A 23,771-nucleotide genomic window follows, 5' to 3' on the forward strand; every position below is an offset into this window, starting at 1 on the left:
CCCACCCTTTTTTACACACAACGTTTGAAGAACGACAGAGGTTTCAAAGACAAACAGAAAGTTTACGTTGATTTCAATGTATTTACCATTCACTACAAGTTCAAAACGAAAACTGTGTTGCAAGAGGCAAAAAAAAAAAAAAAAAAAAAAACACCCAACACAACAGGTATATTACGACCTAAATCACACAGTCAGTCGAATATGCAGTTAAGTTTTGGCTGATCATAAGTTTATCAAAGTAATAGCCGGTATACAACCTTGTCTCCCTCATTAATCCGATTATTCTGCTTAGTGTCGGTTGGGGTAATAAAGGGGCAGCATTTTTAAGTTTAATGGCTTATAGCTTATTACTGTGATACAATTTTCCTGTCAGTTCTTCTCATGTTAGCAGTGTGACGTTCTGGAATGTTTCTATTGCACTTCCAAATATGATTACCCACTCTTACCCTATCCCTGGCAAAATCTGGGCATAAAGTATACTATTCAAGTAAAACATACTTTAATATCATTTAGTGCTACAACTTCTCCATACAATAGTAAGCCTATGAAACCCACGACCAAGTACAAATGTATAAGTTTCCAAAAAATTTGTTGAGAAATCAATAGCCTGAATTACATGAAGAGATAAACAGATAATCCTGCTTCATGCTATTCAAGTAAACTTGAAATTCCCCAGTTAAAATGAGGTGCAAAAGAATACTTGAAGTATTTGCTCTAAATCAATCTGTTCTATGTCATCTATTTCCAAGAACATTTACTGATGAGCATCCCTTCCACATGTGGATAAAAACTTCACTGACTATTGGTTTCGCTTGTCTGGAGGATATGATGTTTACCTTTCCACTATGCTCCTTCACTATCTTACTACATTAACTCTGGTAATGTACTGAAATCTATGATCCTATTATTATTTCTGAATATGAGTTAATTCTTGTAGTAGAACCAAGGTTTTCTTCTTCGTCTTCAGTTTCATCACTTCTATCACTAGGTCTATAAAGAACGGCGTCGTATTGTATAAGGAATGTTGAATTGTTTAGCAGCTGCATACACTGGCCTTCCGTTTTTTTACTGATTCTGTGGCCTTCGGGCCAAGATCACCAGAGTCATATGCGCTTGTCCTTTTCTTAATATAAACACATGACATGATCTGGAAATAAAAACTGAGAGCATTATACCCAAATAACCCCACATTCATAAATTATAATTTACTAACAAACTATTAGTGATACGTTTCTAATTTTATTAAATGTTTTTTTTTTTAAACGTATGTAATGTACACATATATTTAAGTTTCGTTACTGTTTCACAGCTGGTTTCTCAACAGCACCTCTGCAACTACAATTGCATGTCTTCACTGCATCATTAAGAAAAATAAACATTTATTTCAAAATGGCAGTACCGCTATGGCCAATACAAATTATTAACACCATATTGTAGCCACTTGCGAAATGTAGAATATGCGAGGCGCGTTTGAAAAGTCCGTGCAAAGCCCGAGGGATGGCACCACCGGCGCTTATCGAGGTCATATTTAGTTAGTAGCATCTTTGGGAAGAACGCACACCAAGTTTCAGCCATATTTGTCTATTTCTTTGTGTTTGGTATTCGTGTGAATCATGGAAGTCGAATGATTGTCAAAAATTGGACAAAAAAGAACTACGTGTGGTGATTAAACATTACTTTATGATAGGCAAAACGCCTCAGGAGACTAAAGAGAAGCTTGATAAACATTACGGCGACTCTGCACCTTCGATTAGAACAGTTTATAAGTGGTTTCAAAATTTTCGAGTGGCCGTATGGGCACAAGTGATGCTGAACGTTCTGGACGCCCTGCAGAGGCTACGACTCCAGAAATCATTGATAAAATCCATTATATGGTGAAGGATGACAGAAGAGTTAAGGTGCATCTGTGGGCATCTCGAATGAATGGGTACATAATAGTTTGCATAAACATTTAGACATGAGAAAGCTGTCTGCAAGATGGGTTCCGCGATTGCTCACGAAGACCAAAACCGGAATTGTGTGAAGTATTGCAAGGATGGTTTGCAGCTGTTCAGGAATAATCTGCAGGACTTTATGCGTCGTTTCTTCACTGTGGATAAAACATGGATACATTGTTCTATTCCTGAGACCAAACAACAATCTAAACAATGGGTTACCAAGGGAGAATCTTCACCAAAAAAGGCGAAGACAATTCCTTCAGCTGGAAAGGAATGGCGTCTGTCTTTTGGGATTCACAGGGGATCGACTATCTGGAAAAGGGTAAAACTACTACAGGTGAATATTATTCATCGTTAATGAACCGTTTGAAAACAGAGCTGCAAGAAAAACGCCGGCCATTGAACAGCAAAAAAGTCCTTTTCCATCATGACAATGCACCAGAGCACACCTCAACAAATGTGGTCGCAAAATTAATGGAAATACGATTCCAACTCGTTTCATATCCCCCCTATTCTCCAGACTCGGCTCCCTTAGACTTCTATTTGTTACTCAATTTGAAGAAATGACTGGCAGGGCAAAGATTTTATTCAAACGAGGTGGTATTGCAGCAACTAATAGCTGTTTTGCAGACTTGGACAAGTCCTATTATTCAGAAGGCATCAACAAACTAGAACAACGTTGGATGAAATGTATAAGTCTAAAAGGAGACTCTGTCGAAAAATAAAAAAGGTTTACCCCAAACACGAAAGTAGTTTTTATTTTTGCATGTACTTTTCAAACGCCCCTCGTATATTAAATTTGAATATGTAGGGTGATTAGATTAAGAATTATTAAAAAATTGTCATTTACACCCACATTACCCCTTATATTCAAATTACCCCAGCTGATTCTATAAATTGCCCCAAAAAAATCCAGCACCCTCAAGGAAAAGGCCACTTTATTGACAAGTGAAGTGACAGGCAATTCATCATTGACAACAAATTTAGATCAAATGAAACACACGTCATAGTAAAGGGTGCCAAAACGGTGGTATAATTACAAAGCATACCCCACTCTGGCAGCAACGCCCATGTAGATTCTCACATGCAACCTGCGCCTTTTGTTGAAATACGGCAACGATTCTTGCAGGTCCTGGAGAGTGAGGTAGTTCCTGCTCTATCGTGTCCCGTACACATTCAGTAGGTGGGAGAACCAGTGAGATCTTGCTGGCCGCCGGCCTCTGTGGCTGAGCGGTTCTAGGCGCTTCAGGCAGGAACCACGCTGCTTCTACGGTCGCAGGTTCGATTCTTGCCTCGGGCATGGATGTGTGTAATGTCCTTAGTTTAGTTAGGTTTATGTAGTTCTAAGTCTAAGGGACTGATGACCTCAGATGTTAAGTCCCATAGGGCTTAGAGCCATTTGGAACTCTCGCTGGCCAGGGTGGTTGTTGTACGCGATGAAGAGCTCGTTGCGTCGCAGCAGCTGTGTGTGGATGTGCGTTGTCCTGGTGACAACGTCTAATAGGCGCTGCTCATGCATGGTTGTTTACATCTATGGGCAGGTTTAGTGACATCTCCGAACAATCAAAGGGACTGTGTCTGTGATACAATATCCACAGTCAACGTCTATCTTCAGGAGTTCTGGGAACCGGGGTGATGCAAAACTTTTTTTGATGTGTGTAGTACGGCGTATCACCGGGCTAAGAAACGTGTTGCAGCCTCTCGACGTACACTTAATATCTTTTTATATTGTAGTCATAGGATGCTAGGTTTTGCATTTTGTGAAGCGGACAGTTCTACATTATGGATATGTACATCTTTCTTCAGTTTTCGGCAATAGTAATGATACAGACTACAGAAGACAAATATGTCTAACGTCTGGGACAATTCTTTAATAGGCCCAGCAGCTTCCCATGATTTCTCTGAAATGATTTAATTCTTCTCGTTGGCAATGTCCTGTTAGGGTAACTGGCTCATTATGATGAAACTAGAACTGGTGTTTCATAAGTCAGATAAACGTACGTCTCGGCGTTTTCATGTTAAGTACGCAGTTGCTATTGTCAGTTCTTTGGAAACAGACGAATAAAACGCAGTGGAGTCCCAAATAAAGACGGAATAGTACTATATGAAAAGAAGGAATGGTAGAAAGACAGAAACAATACCATGAGAAACTGTATGGAGAACATAATGAAGATCTAGAACTGGAGGAAGCAGAGGAAGTCGATTCGGAAGAATGAGGAGACCATATCGTGCACGATGAGTTCTAGCTTGCAGTCAGTCACCTAAAGACTGGGAACCCCACTGGAGTTGATGATATACCGGCAGAACTCATCAAGGCTGCTGGAGAACAGCTACATGAAGAACTGTTACACCTCGTACAAGCTATGTACGAAACCCGGGAGGGTCCAACAGATTTTTTTTTTTTAAAGAAAACGTAGCACCGTGCCAATAACGAAGAAAGCGTCTGCAAACGGATGAGGACAGCAGAGAACCCACAGTTTGGTAACACAAGCCTCTAGGAGCTTGACCTCTGCCATTCTAAGACGGATCGAAGGCAGGATAGATGATTCATTGCTCGCGGTCGATCAGTTTGGCTGTAGAAGAGGAGTAGGGACACGACAAACAGTACTCGGCTTACGGTTAATTCTTGAAGAAAGGCTAAAGAAGTCTGAAGACACATATTTCGCCTTCATCGACTCAGAAAAAGCATTTGACAGGAAAGACTACCGACAGTTTTTTGAGATGTTGAGAGAGACTGGTATAACGTATAATGACAGAAGATTAGTGCAGAGAATATATAGAGAAGAGGTGGCTGTGGTAAGACGTGGAAAACAACAAGGAGCCGCTATCAAGCAGGGTGTACAACAGGGCTGTTGACTCTCTCCCTTCCAGTTCAATGGATACATTTAGAGGGCAATAGATGAAGCTAAGGGGAAACTAGGAGTTATAGGAGGTAAGAAAATAGACATATTGAGATATGCTGATGATACCGCCATGCTAAGTGAAGATCCAAAACATTAAAAGCGATGGAGACCGTCAGCTATTCCTGTAATATGAAAGTTAATAAATGTAAAACAAATATTAGTTGTGAGTAGGCAAAACACCATTACTGAATGCTCACTTAGCAGGGAGAGACTGGAGAACGTCGAATCCTTTGCCTACCTGAGAGTAAAATTACATCAGACGGAAGATCAAGGAAGGATATTACAGGCAGCATCCACCAGGCAAATGCCACTTTTAACAAGAGAAGGAGCCTTCTCACATCCAACAACGTAGACAAACATCTCAGGGAAGAGCTCATAAAGACTTTTGTCTGCAGTGTGCTGCTTTACGGATGTGAAACGTAGACACTGGGAGAATCAGAAGACCATGTAATAACAGTCTTCGAGATGTGGTGCTACCGCAGACTTCTCATTATTTCCTGAACAGACGAGATATCAAACGAAGAGGTGGTCCACAGAGTGGAGGAAGAGAAGTATTGGCTGCTGCAGCTCGCCAGATACAGGAGGGGCACATGGGTTGGCCATCTGCTAAGACGCGATAGTATCGTCAAAGGTACGATTGAAGGTACGCAGAATGTAAGAGGCAGACCGAGACTAGAATCCATCAACCAGACGATGGAGGGTACCATTTGCACTGCCTGTATCATTCTCAAGAGGAGGGCCGAAAACAGAAATGAATGACGAGCTGCTGCTAACCATCCCGAAGGCACTGGCCACGGACCAAAGAAGAAAAATGAGTGCAGCTACCAGATCTATGAAAATTAGTTGCATCTCATAAGGAGGAACTCTTACAAACGCAGAGACTCCTTTCCATTACACACTAGTAGAAACTTAAAATTAACTACCTATAATATCCTTGCTTCGAAACACCATTTACGCTTGCAGCACTGACAACATGCGGTGAAGACAACTATTTGTAAATTAGTGTTGTGGACAGTACGTGCAATTCGCAGATGACACTATTCTGTACTCGAAAGGCATTGATGCAAGCAAGGCTCAACAAGAAACAGATGCTTTGTTTGATGCTACAAGAAAAAACTCAAAAATTGGTATGTAGCCTCAGTGGCAAAGGATACCTAGAAAGGGCAGGAACTGTGAAGCTTCTGGGGTTCATTGTGGGCAGTAAACTCACTTGGCAACAACACACTGCCAGTGTATGTGACAAACTGTCACGTGTCATATACCTCCTGAGAAAACTGAAGTATGTCATAACTGATCAGTATCTGCTGACGGTAAATTACTCATTGTTGCACAGCCATATCAGCTATGGTCAGTTACTATGGAGTTACTCGACTATTAGAAAAAAAAGCAAGAAGGATTGTAACGTGGAGCAAGAAAATGGACCACTGCAAATCCATCTTCACACGCCTAGGAGTGATGACAATTTTCAGTCAGTATGTCTTCGCCTGTCTCATGTATGTGAAAGCAAATCGTGAAACATTCACCAACAGAAGTGACTCCCACAATTATAATACGTGCAGCAAGGAAATGCCTCCCTTGGACTTTGTGCAATTTACAGGAAAGACGTCGCAAAATCTACACCAAAGACCACTCTACAGTTTAAATGAATTCTTTGACAGCGAAACAGCAAATTGGACTCCCTAAACAATGTGCTGCCATATTAAATGAAGTTAACATGTATTTGTTAAAAATTTCTCGTTCTATATGTCATTAAGTATTACACTATACTTATGGTAATTTGTTTTCATATTAGTGCAGAGAATATATAGAGAAGAGGTGGCTGTGGTAAGACGTGGAAAACATCAAGAAGGAGCCGCTATCAAACAGGGTGTACAACAGGGCTGTTGACTCTCTCCCTTCTAGTTCAATGGATACATTTAGAGGACAATCTTAATTTTGTAGCACTGATGCGGTCTATCCAGTATTAGCTTTCTTTTTATTCTCGGTCAATTTCATTCCTCAGTACTCTATTTGCCTTTGTTCTTCCTCAGCATTGTCTTGTTTCAGCCTACTTCTTAGTTTTTAATTTTTCACTATGCTTTCTGTAATTCATTCTCTTCCATGCTTTGCATTCTGTCTGCCAACTTCTGAAGCTGCTAAACTTGTTAAAAGTACTACAGATTGTTTTAATAGTAAATTCTGATCGATATTTTGTAGCTAACGAACTTTCTCATTTCCACACACGTTCGTACTCGATTTATTCGAAGTACTTCTGGGGTATATCATTTTCTGGCGCTTGTTCGGTTATGAAATCTTCCTCGATAACTGCTCGCTTAGTGAGGAGCGATGGAATTGCAACGAACTGGGCTATTAACATTCTTCCTGCCGCCACTGGATTCCCGTCAACAACGGAAGATTACTTCCGAATCACAAATGGGAGAACATTCTTCGTAACATTCGGTTCGTAAAGACAATTCTCTGATGATGAAAACGAAATATACCGGCATTCTCGAGTGCTTACGTCTGTGTGCAAATTCAAGAAAATACCCAGAAGGCGGAGCTCTTGTAACTTATAACAACAAAACAAATCGCAATTTCCGTGGAAAATTGTTGCGATAAGGTAAAAAAGAAGGCGGTCAAAGGATTTTCACGTTTCCAACATTTTGTCAAGTGTGACAGCTTTGGCACATGCAACAAAGATGCCTGGAAAATGGAGCGATCATAAACATAATTCAGTGAGGGCACTTTCACATTTTTCCACGAGCACGGCTGTCGTGCAAACGGCGCCGTATCTTGTGCCTCCATACAGTACCTGACTCGCTGTACCGGTAGCAGCTCGTCAGACGTTCCGAAAATTTGACACAAATCTAAACAAATGGATCACAATTAATTAATTGCATGCGTGTTCTTTTATAGACGTCTGAAAAAAAAGAAATACAATGCAGTGGCTTCATCCAACCAACATGAGGAGAAACAGTGTTGGATCATTCTTTATACTAATTGAGGATCGATCGTGATAAATTTTTTAGTTATTTTAAGATCAGTATGCAAACTTTTGACGATCTCTTGTAAGAATGGCGGTCTGAATCCGTAGCAGCAACACAACCGTCCGAGACTGTATCCGACCTATACATATTTTGGAATTCACAAGCAGGAAAAATTAAACATTTTAAATTTATTGTAACTTTTATATTCCTGTTCCAAAGGACTTTAATATATTATGTAGTATTATGTATCTGAAAGGTATTTACGAACCAAAGACGCATGTATTAAAATATAATATTATAACAGACAAAAATCTTAAATGAAAAACGACATTTGAGAAAAAAAACGTTACATATTTAATTTAGAAACTGAATTAATTAAGTGATGAGGTTTTGGAGATGTCTGAGACGGGGTGTGCAAAATGTCCCTGTGATGTTTTGGAAACGGGACTATAGGGCATGGTAGTGGTTACCTTGTGTCAGCCATGGGGTGGGCTAGAATAATCAACCACGCTTGCATTTACTGGCTTATCTGCGTTTTTCAATTTCAGAAATGCTTTGTAACATTCTCAGCTACAATTTCACTACTTCGTCGTCATAAAAGCCGTCTAAGGACGGAATTATCCCATTGAAAAACGACGAACAGACTTTTACTTCAAGGCACCAATCACACTGAGGTCATAAAAGTCATTGGATACCTCCTAGTGTCGTGTCGGACATCCTTTCGCCAGGTCTAGTGCAGCAACTCGACGTGCCATGGAATCAGCAAATAATAATAATAATAATAATAATAATAATAATAATTTCAAATGGCTCTGAGTACTATCTGAGGTCAACAGTCCCCTAGAACTTAGAACTACTTACACCTGACTAAGCTAAGGACATCACACCTGCGACCGTAGCAGCCGAGCGGTTCCGGACTGAAGCGCCTAGAACCGCACGGCCACCGCGGCCGGCTTGGACTCAGCAAATCGATGGAATTCCCTTGCTGCCTCTATAGCCGTCCGAAATAGCGGAAAGCGTTGCCGGTGCAGGATTTTGTGCACGAACGGACATCTCGATTATGTCCCTCATCGGGCGAGCTCGGTGGCCAAGTCATTCACTCGAATTGCTCAGAATGTTCTCCAAATCAATCGCGAACTATTGTGACCTAGTGATATGGCGCATTGTCATCCATAAAACTTCCATCTTTAGTTGGGAACATGAAAGAAAAAAACATACTGATCATGTAAGCTCTGCTTTTATTCACATTTAAATATACAGGGTGTTAAAAAAGGGTCAAGTACTCTTAGAGCTGGTAGTGTCATCGAAATAAGAAAATTAAGTGCAATAAAAATGGGCCAGGAAACGCAAACTTTCTTAGATAAGTCCAATAAACATGGGTCCGGAAATGCATACATTCTGCGATATGTGTTTACAGGAGGTAGTCAACGAGGCATCCGTTCATGAAAATGCAACCCTCTGCCCTCCGGTGCAAAGAATGACGCACTCTTTGAAGTGTACCCAGTTGTTATAGTACCTGGTAGCATGCATTGAAGACACGATCCTGTAGTGTCTGCACAGCGTTGGTTGGCGTGGCGTAGACGAATTCCTTCAAGTGTCACCATAACCAAAAGTCTAGAGGACAGGTCTGGGGAACGAACAGGCCAAGGTGTGGGGTCCCACGACCTGTCCACCGGTCCTGAAATGTCTGTGTCAGAGGTGCGCGGTCATGCATGAACCACATTTGTATTCATTGGTGCAACGGAACATTCGCCAGCGACGTATGAAATTAACGAGGAAGTCCACATAACGTGCCACAGTTAACCTTTGTGGTAGCACATATGGCCCTGTCAGTCTTACGCCAAGTACGCTTGTCCACGCTTCGATTGATAATCGGTGTTAATGCACTCTTTTCTGAATTGCTTAGGGATTTACATCTGCCCACACATGCTGGCTACGGAAATTCACAGCACCGGCTCCTGTGAACCTTGCCTCATCGGTAAATGACATTTTGGGTGTGAACAGTGGATCTGTAGCACGCTTCTGGAACAGCCATTGACAGAGCCGCCAACTGATATGATGATCGTATGGCCTTAGGGCCTGGACGCGCTGTAAATAATGAATGTTCATGAAGTACCGCCCAGATAAGAGAGTGAGACTGCTGCTAATCGTCGCGCACTGGTCCCAGAGGTTTCTGCCACAGAACATCGACATCTACATCTACATCTATACTCCGCAAGCAACCTGACGGTGTGTGGCGGAGGGTACCTTGAGTACCTCTATCGGTTCTCCCTTCTATTCCCGTCTCGTCTTGTTCGTGGAAAGAAAGGTTGTCGGTATGTCTCTGTGTGGGCTCTAATCTCTCTGATTTTATCCTCATGGTCTCTTCGCGAGATATACGTAGGAGGAAGTAATATACTGCTTAACTCCTCAGTGAAGGTCTGTTCTCAAAACTTCAACAAAAGCCCGTACCGAGCTACTGAGCGTCTCTCTTGCAGAGTCTTCCACGGGAGTTTATCTATCATCTCCGTAACGCTTTCGCGATTACTAAATGATCCTGTAACGAAGCGCACTGCTCTCCGTTGGATCTTCTCTCTCTCTTCTATCAACCCTATCTGGTACGGATCCCACACCGCTGAGCAGTATTCGAGCACTGGGCAAACAAGTGTAGTGTAACCTACTTCCTTTGTTTTTGAACTGCATTTCCTTAGGATTCTTCCAATGAATCTCAGTCTGACATCTGCTTTACCGACGATCAACTTTATATGATCATTCCATTTTAAATCACTCCTAATGCCTACTCCCCGATAATTTAACTGCTTCTAGTTGCTGACCTGCTATATTGTAGCTAAATGATAAAGGATCTTCCTTTCTATGTATTCGCAGTACATTACACTTGTCTACATTGAGATTAAATTGCCATTCCCTGCACCATGCGTCAATTCGTTGCAGATCCTCCTGCATTTCAGTACACTTTTCCATTCTTACAACCTCTCAATATGCCACAGCATCATCCGCAAAAAGCCTCAGTGAACTTCCGATGTTATTCACAAGGTCATTTATGTATATTTTGAATAGCAGCGGTCCTACGACACTCCCCTGCGGCACACCTGAAATCACTCTTACTTCGGAAGACTTCTCTCCATTGAGAATGACATGCTGCGTTCTGTTATCTAGGAACTTTTCAATCCAATCACACAATTGGTCTGCTAGTCCATATGCTCTTACGTTGGTCATTAAACAATTGTGGGGAACTGTATTAAACGCCTTGCGGAAGTAAAAAAACACGGCATATACCTGGGAACCCGTGTCTATGGCACACAGAGCACACGCTCCTCCATGTCAGACCTTCTACTGTCAGTCATCCGAAGTGCGAGGGTATCCGTGTCCTTCATACACTGGAAAAGTTCCCGAACAGCTCATCAGAGGGCACTATGCGCTGTGGATATTTTTTAGTGTAGAAGGGCACGAGCTCGCAGGCTATATCCATTTGCTAAACCATAGCAGAATATCATACGCTGCCCGTGGTAGCCGTGCGATCTAAGGCGACTTGCCACGATTCTCGCGGCTGACCCCCGTCTGAGGTTCGAGTCCTCCCTCGGGCACGGGTGAGTTGTCTTCCTTAGCATAAGTGAGTTTAAGTTAGAATATACCTAGGGACAGATGACCTCAGCAGTTTGGTCCCATAGGAACTTACCACAAATTTCCAAAAAGTATATCATACCCACCATTTCACTTATCAAGTAGTAGGACTCCATTGCTAACAAGTGGTGGACGAGAGAAATTGTGAATGTACTACACCATTTGTACTTACAAGCAACACAATAACTATAAACACATAAGTGAATCCGCATTTGGAAAAAGGTGAAACATCACGATACGTACCCAGGGTTGAAAGTACTGTACAATAAGGCAAACAGACACAACGAAAACTAACGTAGCCTACAACATGACTCGAACCACACAACTGACTGCAGACCACCTAATGATAGGTAGAGTACTGTAAGTAAGACATCATAGTACGCTGCCAAAACATTTGACGGAGCGTCAATGCAACAACTGTTCTAATATCTGTAACCAAGTGTAGCACAGCCCTTCCTATAAAAACGTGTTTGATCCGGAAAGTATGTGTTTCCAGACCCATGTTTATTCCACTTATTTTTCTTGTTTCCGTGAGTACTACCACCTCTCCAATTATTTGACTCTTTTTTTTTTGAACAAAAGCAGAGCTCACGTCATCAGTATGTTTATTTTGTTTTTCATAATAATGTAAAGTAGATTCAGGGAGGTTGGCCTTCCTAGCGGCGGAGTTAAGAGGATTTCCATTTCTTACATGTTGCATTGCCTCTTTCATTGGTTTCTTGTTCGATTTCTGAAGATCTGTCTTCCTTATATACACTTGCCCCACAATTATTACGTAGCCTGTAATCAGAATGACACAAGTGTACGAAGGAATTACAAGAGTGACAACAGAGAGAGGCGTGTAAGATTAAGAATTCGCCATCTTAGCCTATGCATAATTGGCCATCTGAACTGCAATAGACATTTTGGATACAGACTTAAACATACACAAAGTCTTACAGAATAATTCCATTTACTCATTACTAAAGCGTCAGGAAATCTATAAGCCTGAAGAGGAATCAACTAATATTCACTAATAAAAAATATCACACACATGAAACTTATTTAAACCGTAGGAAAAATTGTTACAAAACCAAGTGGGTCTTGTTCAACAGACGTGTCTGCACAGCGCACTAAGCAAGCAGTACCATAGTACACGTAGCACCATTTGCAAAGATATCGAAGAAATTCAAAATTCGTCATTTTAGAGTCATCGTCAACTTACCCGACCTTCCCCATGACCCAAGCCATATAATCACTTCTGTCAGCAGCACAGCTGCTCCACCACCACGGGTACTGTGTCGCCTGGAAGTAAGAACGCTAGTAGCTTCATTTTGTTTCACCTCCACCGCGTCACTAAACGCGGTGTCCTGCGTGAGCGACCTGTTGCGAAGTTGATGCGGGCTGCGATAGCGCGAAGACATCAAACAATGGCCAGCGGCTGAGAATCCAGTGTCAGTGCACACGTGCGGGACATCACGCGACGCACGATGCGATGGCGCAGACGCGAGCAGGTGGTTTCATATTTTCGAGCGGATTGGACGCGGTTTGCCGTTTGGTGTTCAGCTTACAATGTATGAAACTTTGACAGAGCTGTTCAGGAACTTTTATACTGTGGGGGGAAAGGGAAATAAAATTAGCACTTAGTGACTTGTCGAAAGTCTTGGTGCAACTTAATTCATTGACATATTTCGGTACGTCATCATAAGAACATAGCTGTGCTAAAAATAAAAGGAACAATTGTAAATGAAATCGCTCAGAAAAACTATATGCACAATGGTCAGCGATTGTATTAATACATACAAAGAACGAGCCACACAGCTACGGAGCAGTGGGCACATATTACACTGAAAACGGCATTGATGCAACGGCTGACCATTGTGCATATAACTGTTCTGTTGCATTTCATATTGTACTTGTTACACTCTGATGACGATGTAGCGAAACATGTCAATAAATCAAATTGCAACCAAGACTTATCACAATTCATTAAGCGTAGATGGAAGCATATACAGGGTGTTACAAAAAGGTACTGCCAAACTTTCAGGAAACACTCCTCACACACGAAGAAAGAAAAGATGTTACGTGGACATATGTCCGGAAACGCTTACTTTCCATCTTAGAGCTCATTTTATTACTTCTCTTCAAATCACATTAATCATGGAATGGAAACACACAGCAACAGAACGTAGCAGGGTGACTTCAAACACTTTGTTACAGGAAATGTTCAAAATGTCCTCCGTTAGCGAGGATACATGCATCCACCCTCCGTCGCATGGAATCCCTGATGCGCTGATGCAGCCCTGGGGAATGGCGTATTGTATCACAGCCGTTTACAATACGAGCACGAAGAATCTCTACATTTGGAAACGGGATTGCGTAGACAAGAGCTTTCAAATGCCCCCATAAATGAAAGTCAAGAGGGTTGAGGTCAGGAGAGCGTGGAGACTATGGAATTGGTCCGGCTCTACCAATCCATCCGTCACCGAATCTGTTGTTGAGAAGCGTACGAACACTTCGACTGAAATGTGAGGAGCTCCATCGTGTATGAACCACATGTTGTGCCGTACTTATAAAGTCACATGTTCTAGCAGCAAAGGTAGACTATCCCGTATGAAATCATGATAACGTGCTCCATTGAGCGTAGGTGGAAGAACAATGGGCCCAATCAAGACATCACCAACAATGCCTGCCCAAACGTTCACAGAAAATCTGTGTTGATAACGTGATTGCTCAATTGCGTGCGGATTCTCGTCAGCCCACACATGTTGATTGTGAAAATTTACGATTTGATCACGTTGGAATGAAGCCTCATCTGTAAAGAGAACATTTGTACTGAAATGAGGATTGACACATTGTTGGATGAACCACTCGCAGAAGTGTACCCGTGGAGGCCAATCAGCTCCTGATAGCGCCTGCACACGGAAACAACTTGTTCTCCCGTAGCACTCTCCATACAGTGACGTGGTCAACGTTACCTTGTACAGCAGCAACTTCTCTGACGCTGACATTAGAGTTATCATCAACTGCATGAAGAATTGCCTCGTCCATTGCAGGTGTCCTCGTCGTTCTAGGTTTTCCCCAGTCGCGAGTCATAGGTTGGAATGTTCCGTGCTCCCTAGGACGCCGATCAATTGCTTCGAACGTCTTCCTGTCGGGACACCTTCGTTCTGGAAATCTGTCTCGATACAAACGTACCGCGCCACGGCTATTGCCCCGTGCTAATCCATAAATCAAATGGGCATCTGCCAACTCCACATTTGTAAACATTGCACTGACTGCAAAACCACGTTCGTGATGAACACTAACCTGTTGATGCTAGTACTGATGTGCTTGATGGTAGTACTGTAGAGCAATGAGTCGCATGTCAACACAAGCACCGAAGTCAACATAACCTTCCCTCAATTGGGACAACTGGCGGTGAATCGAGGAAGTACAGTACATACTGACGAAACTAAAATGAGATCTAACACGGAAATTAAGTGTTCCCGGACACATGTCCACATAACATCTTTTCCTTATTTGTGTGTGTGTGGAATGTTTCCTGAAAGTTTGGCCATAACTTTTTATAGCACCCTGTATATGTATCGAGTAAAGATAAAAGAAATAAAAGTTATAATAACCGTTTAATATCATACTGTGAATGCAAGGAAGTTGCCAAAGTAATTGGTACTGATGTAAGTACATATAACACATTTATTACGCATCGTATTTCATACTCTTTGTATAGAATTTTGTTCAAAATACAGTTTAAAGCTTTCCTTCACATTCAAGGATGCTCGCGATGAAGCATTACATCTTTTGTAAATTGTCATGCGGTTTTTGTATATTTTGGCGTACATCTTGGAAAAGTGCAACCTTAGTTTCATTGGTTGATACTAGATCACAGATGATGTGTAATATAGTTATAGCTTTCACGATACGTACTGCATTTTCTAGAATGGTTTCGACAGGTTTACGCAAATTCTAATTTTAGATGTTATACAGGATGATTTGGTGATGGTGTTCCAAGCTATCAGGGATGACGGAGAAAGGTAATATGAGCGAAAATCACTCTGGTACATTTGACGGTGACCCCTTCTGCTGCAAGCTCTTTGCATTCAGTATTCTGGGTGCAGATAATATGGCCGAAAACAAGAAAAAAATGTCCACTGAACATGTGCTCTAAAATGGTTACTGTAACGTGCTCATCAGTGCTACTAGTAAACAAATACTAATATCTCTTCAGATACCGTATGCATTTTAGAAACCATTCCTACTGGACAATTTTTTTCTTGTTTCTATCTATACTAACTCCTCCCAGATAACGGAAACCAAGGAGCTTGCAGTAGAAAAGGCCCAATGTCAGAGGTATTAGAACGATTGTCGAAAGGCGGGTCGTTTCCGATCCAGGGTCCTTTACTTCAAATTGAGTCAGTTAACCTTCCCCACCATCCTTGAAAGTTTGTAGCATCATCACAGAATCACCCTTTTGACCCAAAAGAACATTCTATCTTGCCCAAGATAATAGATTGTTGCGTCACCTACAGTCATTGCCCTTTCTGGCAAAAGCCTCATTAAATATTCCTTTAGAGGAAATGTTACACAGCCCTTCACAGTGGATCCGGGCAAAAATTCTTCTTTATTTTCAATCTTCCCATTTCTATTGCAAGTCGGAAGGGCCAGTCATCAAAAACATCTGCGCCCATCTCTTTGCCGTAGGAGCCTACATTCACCATAGTTTGCATCAGTGACAGCTAATAATACAATAGAAATGGATTTGTAGTGCATGGAACCAGTTTAATGAGTTTTTGATATGAATATGCTTCCCAGCAATACTTCCAAGACTGTTATGGAATTGCCGTCTGTCCCAAAAAATGTTGTCCACTTAGCTTTACAAACTTCTCCAACGATCATGGAAATACAGCAGTCATTTTTCAATTTTCTCAAAGAAAAAGCGAATTGGTGGAACTGCATTGGTTGAATTTAGTTGGCGAACATGTTTTATAGCGTCCACGATATAATCAAACATAGTAGGCAACATTCGAGTACACTTCTTGACTAGCAAAGATTGATACCTCAATTTTTTTTCATACAATCGATGAAATTCTTCATGAATGTGCTTCTTAAAACAAATAATATTAGTTTTACTCCTTTGTCGTAGACAACGTTTCTTCAGTGTTTGATGTTTAAGATACGAGTTTTCCATTGGAAATGGAAATGAGCGTTTGGCGTCATTGGCCGGGAGGCCCTTTACGGGGCAGGTCTGCCCGCCTTGGTGCAGGTCTTGTTACATTCGACGCCACATTGGGCCACCTGCGCGCCGCATGGGAATGAAATGATGTCTTTCGTCTGTCCATAAGGAATGTACTGTGCTGCCCGGAGTAACACGTATACTTCCACGAACTGTTCATGACTCAGCTGCTAAGGCAGTGCGCTTAGCGCCAGCGTGCTAAAATAAAATACTTTAACTTCTACAAAAAAAATTATTGAAAACTTTATCAGCGATCCTATATTAATATGATAATTAAAAACAGTCTTGATAGCAAATTTATTTTAATCGGAGCGACCGGTTTCAATCCTTAAGGATCATCTTCAGACTCCAGAAAGGCAGGTGGACTGATTGCAGTCAGTTCAGCGTGATCGATCGGCGCAGCCTGCTCCATGGAAGTCCATCTGCCGTTCTGGAGTCTGAAGATGATCCTTAATGGTTGAAACCGGTCACTCCGATTAAAAGAAATTTGCGATCAAGACTGTTTTTTAATTATCACTTTAACTTCTATTTTCTCCAAACTGTAGTGAGATAGGGCTTTCGTTCCGGCTCTGAAAACAATTTCGATATGATAGCTGGATTTAATAAGAAAAAAAAAAAAAAAAAAAAAAAAAAAAAAAAAAAAAAAAAAACCAACGTAAAGTAGGCCAGCGACCCCAAGCCGTCGACACACGGTATGATTTAGCTAACGTTGAAATGGCACTCAATGAGTTTTGTGACGTCACTTCCTGCTATTTCTCGTTGAGAAGCCATTCCGTCAAACAAAATAAATTCTGCGATATTTCGGCAACGTGCCACGTAAAGTAGAACCAATAGAAAGCAAGAACGCTCCCTACGTCACAAGCAAAAAGCAAGACGCCATACTGTAATTGTGTTCAGCAGAAGCCCAAATTCGGTGGGTTTTATGTTACACGCTGCACCCTACGAGTATACGCTGTTTTTAAGCACATGCACGTTGAAAGTCTCGAGATGAATAGTTATTGATACAAGTTGTAATAAAATGACTGGAAAAGTCATGATGGTGGTTGAAGAATTTTTGTTTTTAGTTATTTTCGCGTTACAGCTCGTGTGTAATGAGAGTAAGCCGTTTTAAAGTAACGACCCATTTAAGTTTCATGAAAACATGTCGTTCTAATTTAGATTTATTATATAATTAAGAATCAATAACATTTTGGGGAATAAAGGAGGGCATATTTGCCTGTGCATTTCAGCTTAACGTAGTTTGCTGAGGCACTGCACACAGGTTGAGCAGTAGAGCGGACATGGGTTGGGGTACCGCTATATTATTATTATTATTATTATTATTATTTTCACCTTCGCATTCTCTAAAAGGTTGTGGGAATTTCATAAGAAATTGATAAAAGTAATTTCTGTAATATTTGATGTTATGTAAATTTGAGGACGCTGTCAGAAGTGTGTGTGTGTGTGTGTGTGTCTGTATATGATTTCGTGAACTTTTATAAGCTGTCTTTCCTGAGTGGACTTTTATCATCCAATCTGGTCTTGTTACACGTTCACGATTATTAAAATTTTTATTTATTTAGACCACAGAGAGAACAACATGACTAGCGTGCGGCCAGGAAAAGAAATGTTCGTTTTAATAGAGCTAAGATACGAATTATACGCGCATTCTTTTTGTGAACGAATTCTCAAGTCAATAATTCCGACAACCGCCGATGGAGAGCGCAAAATCACAAGTAGATCGTACCGTGTGCCGGCGGCTCTGTGTCTGGCGACATGGGCTTATCCCCTCTGCGCGCACGTCAACGTTAGTTGCCTCGTCCCGTGTGTCGATGGCATTAGGATTTGAAGTACTGTACACAGCTCTTGGTCTTGCGGTAGCGTTCTCGCTTCCCGCGCACCAGGTCCGGGTTCGATTCCTGGCGCGGTCGGGGATTTTCTCTGCCTCGTCATGAGTGGGTGTTATGTATTCTTCATTATCATTGGTTCTCAAGTCGCCGAACTATAAAGGACTTGCAATAAGGCGTCCGAACTTCCCCGCACGGTGCCTCTCGGCCAACAGTGCCACACGATCATTTCATTTCATCACAATAACCAATACCAATATCGAAAGACTAAACACTTCATCATCAAGCTGTCATGCGAAACTATAAGACACGAAAAAGAAATGAATTTTGTGTGCCAATTAGTTCCCTCAGAATTGAATAAGAAGTATTATGTAATGATGAAAACACCCAAGTAAGTGAAACTTCCTGTCAGATTAAAACTGTGTGCTGGACCGAGATTCGAACTCGGGACTTTTGCCTTTCGGTAACAAGTGCTCTACCCACTGAGGTACCCAAGCACAACTCACAACCCGTCCTCACAATTTTACTTCCGCCAGTACCTTTTCTCCTACCTTCCGAACTTCACAGAAGCTCTTTGCTAACGTAAATAAGTGGTTTTTAATTTTTTAAAGGAGATGAAGGATCTTTACCCCAAAAGTAACACCAGTTTGTTGTAACTTTGTTTCATTAACATAATGTATTTTTTACAGCAAGAAACTTGGAAAACTCATTTCTGACATGCAGTTGGGTTGCGTATGTAGAACAGTGCGACCGCTTCGGGTGGGATCGCTTGCCTACTCGCACGATGCCACGTTTGCGTCAGACGAGACAAGGACCGTGCTGCCACCAGCACGCGGGGCTTGGCGGAAGCCGCTGAGTACGAAGAAATGCCCCTGGTGTAAGAGGTTGCATACCTCTCTTCCACTTGCAAACCAAACCTGGGTGGTTAAATTTTCTTTCTCTAGGTGGCTTTCGATACACTGCCTTCAGCCATATGCTACTGTATTAATGTAATAAAGTAATAACAGTGACAGGAGCCACATGTGAAACTCTCTAAATTTTCTGCCATGCAGCAGGGGGGTATGACAGACCATGGTACTAAGCTGTAAGATCTGTGTGATGTTTTCTGATCTGCTTTACCTAGAGTACGGTAAGTGTCGACAACATAATTATGTTTTAAAAAACTGCAAAAAAATATTTTCATTTGTGTGCAGTGCTCCTTGAGGTAACAAAAAATTCAGAAAACTATTTCTTAAATGTTGTTTTGTTCACAAACCCACAGCATAGTTTTAGCACATAATGAGAAAGCTGTTTGTTTTGTTTTGATTTTTCCTAGTTGTGCAGCATTCCTGACAAATCTGTAGATATACAGGGTTTTCCAAAAAAGATTAATCCAACTTCTACAATCATGAAGACAGAAACTTGCGGCAAATTTGAACTGCTGCATGTCTCCAGTGGAAAATGCAGGGTCCCCTGCTCACCCATTCATCAACCAATGTGCATTGAATTGAGGTGATGGTAAAAGCACTCCGTCTTCAGGACACGAGTGGCCTACCAGGACCATCTGACTGTCGTGTCATCCTCAGTGGAGGATGCGGATGGGGGGCGCGTGGGGTCAGCACACCACTCTCCCAGTCGTTATGATGGTATTCTTGACTGAAGCCGCTACTATTCGGTCGGGTAGCTCCTCAATTGGCATCATGAGCCTGTGTGCAAATGGCAACACCACATGGTGGCCTATATGGTCACCCATCCAAGTGTCGACCACGCCCGACAGTGCTTAACTTTGGTGATCTCACGGAAACCAGTGTATCCACTGCGGCAAGGCCATTGCCGAGGTGATGGTAACACAACAACAAAAGGTATTTTATGTACTCTGTTTCAACAGGTGCAGTTCGGTTACAATTGTATGTATATGATTTTTGTCAAGAGCTCAGCCTCAATAATATATTGGATGTAAGGGCCTTTTTTTTTTTGTTGGTGTTTGTCAGACTCAGTCTGTGTCCCTCCCCTAGCAACAACTCTGGCTGAACTGCAATGCTGGATAGCAACAGCAATGAATGCAGTAACCCTAGCCATGCTCACAAAATGAGTCCGGCTATATTCCAGATGTTTGTCATGCATTCGGTGAAGGACCCATTGAACACTTGTGAATGATAAATGAAAATGTTGGTCCTCAATGTAATTTTAAAAATCACCCCAAGATCATATGTGCAAACATGTAAAAGATATAATGTTAAAAATTTCGTGGCACTTTTGAAAATAAAAGCTTTGGCACCCTACAAGCAAGTTAAAATACATCCCAAGTTTCTACCTTCATGCACGTAGAAGATGTAGTCTTTGAAAATCAGATGGATCTTTTTTAATTACCCAGTACAATAACACAAGGAACTGTCTAACTAGTGCTTATTCTTGCAGGGTTCTCATGTCCTGCAAACAACCCATTCCCATACGGCGACCACTCGCGACACGCGTTCCCGGGCTCCTGCCGCCTGTTCATTATGTGCTTGCGAGATGGCTCACACAAGGTCGGTGGCTGTCCTCCTGGCTACGCCTTCAATGCAGAGTCCCGCAACTGTGAGGTGGCTACGGCTGTGCCGGGCTGCAGTGGTCGCATCCTGGGCTCATAATGGGACACTGGTTTGAAAATCGAAAGACAAGATGTTCTATGTTCTGCCAGGAAAAGTGCTTCTGTGTTCAGTCAGTCAGTCAGTAAGAGCTTGGTGGTCACTGCCTTCATACAGGTGAAGCTCTCAGTGTATCACCAGAGTCTGCTGTCACTGGCTGTACAATTGTTTCTCTAATTGTTTTCAACAAGAAACACCTTCTACTTTTACTTTTTCAGAGTTATGTAAGCCACTCTACAGTTCCACCTTTAAAACTAGTTTTGTTATTTTGTAAACAAAAATTGCATTTATTATGAATACGGACAACTATAAGGAAATATGTTTTCACCATTGATAACAGCTTAAAAATTCCTCTGTGCACAATTGCAAATGTCTGCCAGAGAAGATTTAAACCCACATCCCTACTGTTAGTCCAGAACACTCTTTCTAAATAACAACCTGGTGGATACCCCAAAGATTGAGTTGAACCTCTAATCTGCCTCTATTTGTTTCTTTCTTATACATCCTCTGCAGAAACTCTTCTACAATGACCAATTATCAGTACATAAGGAATTATATGTGGATAGCCTATGATATGTTTCAAGGCAAGAACTGATTACACACTTGGGGCAATTTTATGGAGTTGAACATTCACGTTGCCTCAGGAGTGTTTACCACATGGGGACCAGAATCTCGATCTGATAGCAACAGATAGGAATTTCTGCCATCCAACATATTGTGTGCCATAGTCAAGCTATTCTCTGCGCCATATAGTTCCTGCCAGATGTTGCTTCTGCTGCACAAGGAATGACACAGTGCGAACACTGCCGGATTGAAGCATTGCGTCATATTCCACTCTTAATATAAATATTGGATCCTTAAATTATTAAACCTAACCATCATATCAGAAAGGTATAAAGCTAAATAATTTATTTTGACTAAGGAAATAAATGTGGATGATAGAATTTCTCTGTCACTGGATTGACTGATTTCTTTATTAATTCATGAAACAATTTACATTGAATGGATTTCTTCATTCAAATCATTGAAAAATTTACAGCTTAAAATTAATTTCTTATGCAGTAGTTGTCAATGAATTTTCTTTCAATGTAATATCTAATTACATTTTACTTTGCAAATAATCTTTTAGTTTTATTTTAAACGAGCAGATAGTATCTATGTCTTTTATATGTTGTGGTAATTTATTATATAATTTGATGGCATTGTACAATAAACATTGCTGAGTTTTAACTTTATGTATTGTATTCAGGTGCAAATTATAGTTGTTTCTAGTTCCATAATAGTGTAATAAACAATTTTTAACACAGAAGTAAACATTTTTTTTTAACACGCATAACACTCTGAAGAATATATTCACAAGGGAATGCATTTAAAAAAGCTCCAGGCAATGAGCCTTGCTGCACTCTGGGTAATTATATGTATTTCTCTTTTTTGCAGTCTGTATATAGCTTTAATATTTTTCCTAGTCATTCCTCAAAGAATTTCAACATAACTAATTGACTGAGAAATAAATCTTATTTAGGTAATGTATCAAGATAATAACTGTAGTATCTTTCATTGGGATCTTTCTTATATATAGGAGCATTGAGTGAACTGAATACCATTACAAAATGTCCTTTGTGTAGTTCATTGTATTTTTACTACCCTCTCGATGAAACCTTGATATTAGCTGTGCTTACATCATTGATATTTTTAAATCCAAGCACTGTATTATGTGGGACTACTTTGAAGTTTTTGTTCTATGCCTTCCTGTCCACTAACAGAAAGTACATTTGAGAAATGTTACATGAATTACAGGGCACTATTTCTGATTAGGCCCATCTTCTTAACAGATGAAACTGCAGATGGTGAAATGTATCCAGGTAGGAGATGGATAGACATGCGAATACAATGAAACTTGTGAACTCCATAAAGAGTATGATCTTTATTTATGAAGCAGCTGCAGTGCTTTGTTGTGATTCTCAGCAGTTGAAATTAGTATACAGTTTTATTCAGTTTGATTGCTGGGTCATTTTGCTCCAAATTAGTAATGGATATCAAAATGATTCTACCAGAAATAATAGTGTATACACTTGGAAAAATGATTTTGCTTCTGCCATAATTCTTGTTATATCCTCCTTTATTCTCTGTTACTGAGGCTATGTATTACGAAAATCCTAATATAAAATGGTCCAGTTACTGGAGATAATCTTGTAAGTAAGCTATGGAAAATTATAATCCTCTTGAGTGGTCAAGATAACATGAATATCCCCAAGTAAAAATGATTAGTTAGTGAGGCAAACACAAATTACACCAAGGTAAAACATTCCCTGACTTAATGACGTGGTGTTCGCAAAAGGCTTTCTTCAGACCATCAAAAATTCAAAATTATGGACAGTATAATAGACAAAGAAGTATTCCCCAGTAAAATTCACTAAACGCATCAGTCACCAGTTTCAAAAGTTTATTAGGTAATTGGTTACTGTTTTGATAAATTAATTCTGCACAAACATTACATTAAATGTGCAATATTTCATCAGTTATACATATTTATTAAAAGATACAGTATAATTAGGTACAAGGTATTTACTTACATATCATCAGCTACTTATTTCTTTCCAAGAAGTCATATCCTGAACAGAAGGATTTTTCCACCAAAAGTGAGAGTACATTATTCTAGAGAAAGTTGAATTGGTCAGCATTACAATCAGGAAGTGCAAT

The 23,771-nt window shown here is 40.8% G+C and overlaps 1 protein-coding gene across 1 annotated transcript in view; it reads left to right on the plus strand.

The window, feature by feature from the left end:
* LOC126335604 (mucin-2-like) overlaps positions 1–21,388 on the plus strand; it is a 110,851-nt gene extending 89,463 nt beyond the window's left edge. Inside the window, exon 4 of the mRNA XM_049999057.1 lies at positions 20,863–21,388. Coding sequence (XP_049855014.1) covers positions 20,863–21,074 — 212 coding nt within the window. The 3' untranslated portion in view covers positions 21,075–21,388. The remainder of the gene's footprint in view (positions 1–20,862) is intronic.
* The last annotated feature ends 2,383 nt before the right edge of the window (positions 21,389–23,771 follow it).

The sequence above is a fragment of the Schistocerca gregaria genome, chromosome 2 (assembly GCF_023897955.1).
Source record: "Schistocerca gregaria isolate iqSchGreg1 chromosome 2, iqSchGreg1.2, whole genome shotgun sequence".
NCBI classification, from domain to species: Eukaryota; Metazoa; Arthropoda; class Insecta; order Orthoptera; family Acrididae; genus Schistocerca; species Schistocerca gregaria.